Source organism: Benincasa hispida, chromosome 10 (assembly GCF_027475165.1).
Source record: "Benincasa hispida cultivar pf3 chromosome 10, pf3_genome.v1.1, whole genome shotgun sequence".
NCBI lineage: Eukaryota > Viridiplantae > Streptophyta > Magnoliopsida > Cucurbitales > Cucurbitaceae > Benincasa > Benincasa hispida.
The window spans coordinates 46627322-46634786 of record NC_143487.1 but is presented as its reverse complement, the minus strand read 5'-3'; the positions used below and the strand labels follow the sequence as shown (position 1 = coordinate 46634786).

General features: G+C 27.8%; 1 protein-coding gene across 1 annotated transcript; it reads right to left on the bottom strand.

The window, feature by feature from the left end:
- Positions 1-235: 235 nt before the first annotated feature.
- Positions 236-4449, bottom strand: LOC120088622 (protein CYSTEINE-RICH TRANSMEMBRANE MODULE 13-like). The gene is made up of 3 exons (XM_039046036.2): positions 3579-4449; positions 3318-3480; positions 236-502 (listed from the first exon to the last, which is right to left on the bottom strand). Exons 1-3 carry the CDS (start codon positions 3628-3630, stop codon positions 457-459), a joined length of 261 nt encoding a protein of 86 aa, XP_038901964.1. The 5' UTR covers positions 3631-4449; the 3' UTR covers positions 236-456.
- Between the last annotated feature and the right edge of the window lie 3016 nt (positions 4450-7465).

Sequence of the window (7465 nt, the reverse complement as noted above, 5' to 3'; positions counted from 1 at the left end):
TTTCTTTTATGTGATATGAATATGACCTAAGGAGGAGGAGTGTGAATTGACTAAATTGAGTAATCTCATAACGAAGAAAATTAGTTTTCTAACCAAACTGAAACATAGCTCAATTGTCATGAGTGACCAACAGGTTTTTAATTCAAATAACGACATGATGAGTGGTTAATTTCTTGTTGCTATCATGATGTGAGGAAGTTTCTTTGTGGCAAATTTTCATCTTAATAATACCAAGTTTTGCTTCGAGAGGAAAAAAAACATACAAATATATATTTTATGAAGTGATCATACATGATGATTGATTGCATATGTCAAAAACAAACCAGGGATTAATGAGCTAAACATTTAAATTGAATATTGTTTTATAACAGCATTTATTGCTGTAACAAGATTTGATGATGTCATACTACAGTGACATTGGAATAAGAAACACACTGATCATAGTTCAATCCCTTGTCAGAAGCAAGCATCCAACAGACAACAACAACAAAGTGCTGCTAAACTGCAAAACAATCATCAATACATTCATTTGTCAATCTATCTTCCTACCTAATAAATAGTTTTAGTCAAAAGATGAAAATATTCGTAGATATGTCAAGATATACGTCGATTTATTTATAAATCAAAAGATTCGATATCGATCGATAATAAATATCTATAGATATTTTTAACATTTTTTATAAATATCTGTAAAACATAAAAATTGTAATCTATTTAGTCAAATATGAATATACTACTAATAACAATATCCATAACTTAATTTTAGAGTAAAAACAACTTAATTATTAATTTCAATAAAATTTATAAATTTCGTGACTTGTAGAAATATTCGACGACGATATTTTATCGATATATCCATAAAGTTGAAATATCGATATCAATATTTTAATCCTTGGTTTTAGCTTAATTTCTGTTTGGATTCCTTTTTTAAAAATTAAGTTTAGATACATCGGTACTTTTCATCTATCAGTTTTTATGTATTGTTGTCTATATTTTAAAATTGTTTTCAAAATCAGAAGTAAAATCTTAAAACTATTTTGACAACCGTTTTGTCTTTTCGTTTTTAAAATTAAACTTTTAAACTCTATTCTCATCCTTAATTTTTTTTAATTATATGTTGTTTACTTTCTATCAATGTTTTTAAAAAATTAAGTCGGATTTTAAAAACTAAAAAAAAAAAATAGTTTTTGAAAACTTATTCTTGTTTTTAGATTTTGACTAAGAATTCAAATATATCTCTTCAACCTAGAGGAAATTAAACAAATATAAATTTCAAAAAGATTAAAATACTATTTTGGTTCCCGCATTTTGAAGTTTGTTCAATTTTAGTCCTTATACTTTCATTTGTCCAATTTTATTCTATATACTTCCAATAAATATTAAATTTAGTCTCTTAAATTTTTTACCAAAATAGATCAAATAATAATAATAATTTTCATGCAATAAAATCAAATATGTGAATATGTTTTTAAAATTTATAGTGAAAATGCTATAGATAAAAAATATATTTTTAAAAAATTAACAATAAACTAGCATTTATGACTAAATTTAAGATTTATTAAAAATATAAGAACTAAAATTTGACAATTGAAATTATAAGAATCACAATTGAATAAACTTCCAAGTATAGAGACCAAAATGGTATTTTAACCTTTTTTTAAAAAAAAATAAATGCTTAACAAATGAGGCCTAAAAAAATATTTTTTTAAAATTTGTTTTTGTTTTTGGAATAGGCTAAGAATCCAAATGTTTATATAGGAAATGTAAAAAAATTTCATAGAAAATTGTGATAAAACAAACACAATTGTAAAAAAACAAAAAACTAAAACTAAACCCTTAACCAACTATGAGGTACTTTGAGATTTGTTATAAACAACCTTGTGTGATTTGTTACACGTACACCTCTGGATTTTGTTTAATTTGTTACACGTACACCTCTAGATTTTGTTTAATTTGATTTATAAGTTTCAAGATTTATATTTTTAACTTTGATTTTTACTAAATAATCAATTTAATGTTCACGGTTAATATCTATTAATTAATTTCAACTTATTATAAAAGAGAAAAATTTAAAAGTATTTTTAATAATGATGAAAAAATTTCTGAAACTTAATTAGTTGCAATTCTTTTAAATTAATTAATAGACATTAACTCTAAAAATCAAAAGTAAGTAAAAATGTAAACCTTTAACTGAGGACTCAAGTTAAAACAAAAGTTAAATTTCAAAGATCAAAATATAATATTTTAAAACTTATATACTAAATAGAAATCAAATTGAAAATTTAAAAATTAAAAATCTAATATTTTTTAAACTTTAGATACTATAAGAAAACTAGACAAAAAAAAATCTAATAAAAAATATTTTTTTTCCTAGTTTTTACTTTTGTTAACTTTTTTTCGTGGTTTTAGCCTTGTGTTTCTTTTTCGCATTTTACCTTTTGTTGCAGATTTTTAAAAATAGAAGCAACGCAAAAAAAAAATAATAATATATATATATATCACGAAAATTTAGGATTTAAATTGATACAATTATTAATTTGAAAAAAGTTCGAAGTATAAAATGCTATTAATTTAGAGCTTAAACCGATATAATCCAAAGTAGAGGTATTCATGGATTGGATTGAAAGACATTTTAGACCCAACTCAATTGTTTGAGTTGTAAATTTCTTCAACCCAAACAACCCTTATTAAAAAATGAACTCAACCCAACCTAACTATGAAATATTTGGGTTGGGTTGGTTCGGGTTAATCGGACCATTTGTTTGAAAAAAAAATTTAAAAAGAAGTACAACGTAAATATGTAAAAATCTTATTTAATTATTTTCATATATTGAATTAAAATTAACAACTCAATTTCAATTTATATAGTGAAAATTTTCTTTCTAAAATGCAAAGAAACTACTTTTAAGAGTGGTTGAAGAATAAATTATTAAAAAATATTTGAATTAAATAAAATTAAAATCAATATATGTATAAATAATGTATCATATGTAATAAAAAAAATATATTTTAAAATTAATAATAAATTCGGGTTATATTATGTGAACCCATAAACTAACTCAACTTATAAAATTTTCATTTATTTGAACCCAACCCAACTCAAATGAGTTGATAATCTAATCCAAATCGCAGATTGGATTCGATTGATCCATTTTTTTGGATCATCGAATTTTTTGAACGCCCCTAATCCAAAGTTCACAATATAAATTGATATTTATCCGATTTTTGAAGTGTAAAAGAAATGAAAGATTGAATTAGGTGCAGCTAGGCTGAGCTTAATAATAAAGAGAGGGAAATTAAATAGGGAAGCGACTGACCATCCTTCGAGGCAACCAGTAGTTTCATTCTTGGGAGGAGGCTGAGCGTACTGCGGGGCATATCCTGGCGGCGGCGGCGGCGGCGGTTGGGGGTAGCCTTGAGCTGCAGGGTAGCCCTGAACAGGGTACCCTGGCGGAGGGTAAGCGTCCTTGGAAGGGAACCCTACAAATATTAACCAATAAAATTAATTAAAACGGGTGTCTTAAACAGGCCGGAACCAACCAAAGAAATGAAAACAGAGGAGAGCTCCTGCGGCTGACCTTGGGGCGGCGGAGCCCCAACAGGCGGCTGTTGGTGGTCGTAGTAACTCATGATGGGAATATGATGTTTCAATTTGAAAAGAAGAAGAAGAAGAAGAAGAGGGGTTGATTTGTGAAGAAGAAAGATTTTAAACGAACTGTGTATTTGAGAAAAAAGAGTGGGAATAGAATAAACAGAATGATTAAAGAGTAATTATGCTTCATATTAAAATCCCAATAATGGAATTGGAATTTGGCTTTTTGGTTTTCTTGGAATGAGGGAAAAAAATTGTATTCTTTTTCCAGCAATTCAAGAACCCATTCACCCATCAAATTCGATTCCATTCCAATGCTATATTGCTTCGCACGCGCTTTCTTGCCCTTTTTTTTCCCACTAGTTTCCTCACTCCCCAATCAACTCACAACAACTAGAGATGTTCACGGGATGTGATAGAATCGAAGATGACTTTCTCGTCTCTATTTTCAATCTTCATTTCATTTATCATTCCAACGAAATTTTACATTTAATTTTGCAGGAATCGGAATAAATATGTGAAATTAACCAGATGGGGATAGAAATGATTTTCCCTAAATGTTCAACTCAAATATATCTATTATCTTAATTATTAAAAATAAAATTTAAAATTTCAATATAATATTTATGTAATAATAATATCATAACATCACAACAATTATTATAATAAATTAAAAAATTGTTAGATGGGAAGGAACTAGAGGCCAAAGAGAGTAATACATTTTCATCCTCATTTAGCTTTTAAGAAAATTTTCCCTCTACTTACACTTTCACTCCGATTCCTCATTCTACATTTGGAGCAGATCCCACGAGAGAAATGAATATCTCTACTTATGTTAAGTCAACATTTATAATTAGAATGAGACTCATGTTAGGATTGTTGAGATAAAACTCCATAGAAGAATCCATGATGAAATATATATATATTGACAAAAGTCAAAATATAAAGTAAATGATTTTTTACTAAAGTCAAAATTGGAGTGTTTTTTTCTTGAGACTTTTACATAAAATATCATCTTTAGGCTATATATTTAAAAAATAAAAATGTCTTTAAATTTGAATTTTTTTCAAGAAAGGCTTTATTATTATTTTTGGACAAATTTACCCTTTTATAATTCTTTTTATTTTCAATTTTTCTATGTATTTCTCTATTTTCGAAACCTTCTTAATGATAAAGAGATAAATTGCATTTATTATGAAGAGAATATGTATTTAATATGATCGTTTCATATTTTTCAAATGAATAAAGAAAATTTATTTATTTGTCGAGATTTTTTCATTTATTTAATTTTTGGAGAGAGAAAATACATTTAACAAAATTTTATTTTCTATTTTCGTTGGTTTCACTTTTTTTTTTTTTTTTTTTTTTTTTATGTGTGGATTCATGACTATTTAAAATATACCTTAGAACGTTTTGTTAAGTATTTGAAAATATTCTAACCAATATATGAAATATACCACAGTATATAATGCTTGATATAAATCACCACATAATCTAATATATGAAATATACCACGATATATAAATAATATTGGCTTAATGTGCGACATAAATCGCAATATATATCATAAATTTTATTTACAGTATATATATCTATTTAAGTAATCAAAAATCCCAACACATCAAAACTTATATATATCAAAATAAAAAAACTCTCAATTAATTAGTATATCCTAACAAATACTTTGAAACATTATCAATATACCTTGGAACATATACAAAATTAAGATCAATAGATATTACAATATACAAAATTAAGAGTATATATTATTATATTGTTTAATCGAATTTCTTTATCATTTATTGCACAGTATATAAATCACATATCGACTTAATATTCAACATAAATCACAGTATATATCAAATAAACAACGGTATATACAACAGTATATAATTCACATATATCAATTAAAGAAATGCATATTCCCTTAGGGGTTTATAACATATATATTTAGAGTCTAGAAAAAAAAAAGTTCTTCTCGATCTTGGTGCAACAAATCTATATAGGCGGCACGAACAAAGTCCATCTTCATCTCTCCATCTTCATATGGGGGTTTATAGCACATAACCCTCCATCTTCATCTCTTATTCTTCTTTATCCATGACCACCACGGATCTGTATAGGCAGTTGGATCTTGGTGTGCAGCACAAATGAAGGGAACAAACTGCGAATAGGAGAGAGAATCAACGAGAAGACGACGGCTTACCTCGATAACCTGCGATCGACGACCAAAAGTCGATGATGATGAAAAAAGATTGATGAATGAGGACGAACGACCGATTTCGACAGGCGAATGATTGATGAACGAGGATAAATGACACACGACAGATTGACGAGTGGTGGTCGAATCTGACGAGAGAATGGCGAACTAGTGAATGGCGATGGCATCGGTTGACAGAATCCGACGAGCGAATGATGACAGTGAAGGGGTGTGAAATCGCCCGAAGGAGAAAAGAGAGGGAGGAGAAAGAAAGGGGAAGTTGAGGAGTTGATTTTTCTTTTTCAAAAAAGAAACATTAATGGGCATGAAACCTTAAGCATGTGCATGGAAGAGAGAGAATCACAATCATATATATATATATATATATATATATATATTTGTGTGTGGGATCAAGGGTTAAATTGTAGATAGCTACTGATATTAATAGAAAAACAAAATCCAATAGGCATTCTTTTGTAAAAAAATGAAATGTTCAAGACATTAATGTAATATAGGCTCTATCTTAAGACCTTTTATGCCGAAACCCTATTTTCTTCCCAAATAATTTTTAACATGCACAGAGAGAAGAAAAGTGAAAATAAATTGGGCTTTGGCCTATTTCTGAACTATTAAGTTTTAATAAACACATATTTATACGTGTTTTAACCGGAGAAGTGGCGGCTACAAACTAAAAAATTAATAATAAAAAAAAAGGCAGAAGGCAAATCGAAATGAGAAACTTCTCTATGCGGCAATGAGCGTAATTAGAAAATATAGTGTGTATTTTACTTAGTTTCGAGTGTTTTCTTTTTTAGTATTTATTTCAAGTAATCGAGTTGTGGTACAAGATTCAAATAATACGTGTTGGGCTATTTAGGGAGAGATTTGTAATGCGAGTTTTGGAACTTTGCAATCTTCATTATAGTAAAACCTATAGTTGTAAAAGACTAGACGTAGTCCCAAGCTTGGAGTGAACCAATATATTTTCGGTATCGATTCTTTTTTCCTTTCTCTTGATTATTTTGATAATTTTATGATTGTTAATCTTTTTTTACTTTAACCTTTGAAGTGAGAATTTTAGATATAATTTAGTTTTCACATTTTATTTATGTCTTAATATAAATTCCCATAAAGTGGTATCAGAGCTTTTTGGTTTAGGAGTCATAGGATTATCAGAGCCAAGAGGTTTTGAAGAATTCAAAAAAATTGATGGAAAAATTTTGGGTATTGAAAAATGTAGGTTAAGAATTTCTTAACTTACAAGAAATTGCATAAAGCATTAAAGGAGAGTCCGAAAGGGATTTCGAATGAAGATTGGAAGAACTTGAATGAAGAAGCAATCGTAATCATCAAGATGTGTTTGTCAATGAATATTGCTAGTCTTAAAGCTGATAAGATTAATTCACTATGGAAGTGCTTACAAACAGGTATGAGAAACCATCTGCTAATAGTAAGTCTTATCTTCTTAAGAAATATTTCAACATGCAAATGGTTGAGGATGCTTATGTTAATCTTATATTAATGAGGTCACCACTTTAATTAGTCAATTAAAATATGTTAACATAGAATTTACTGATGAGTTGTATGCTATTCAGGTATTGATGTATTTAACCGATAGTTGGAAAACCATGAAAACTACAGTGTCTAATTCAATAGGGGATAACATAAAAAGT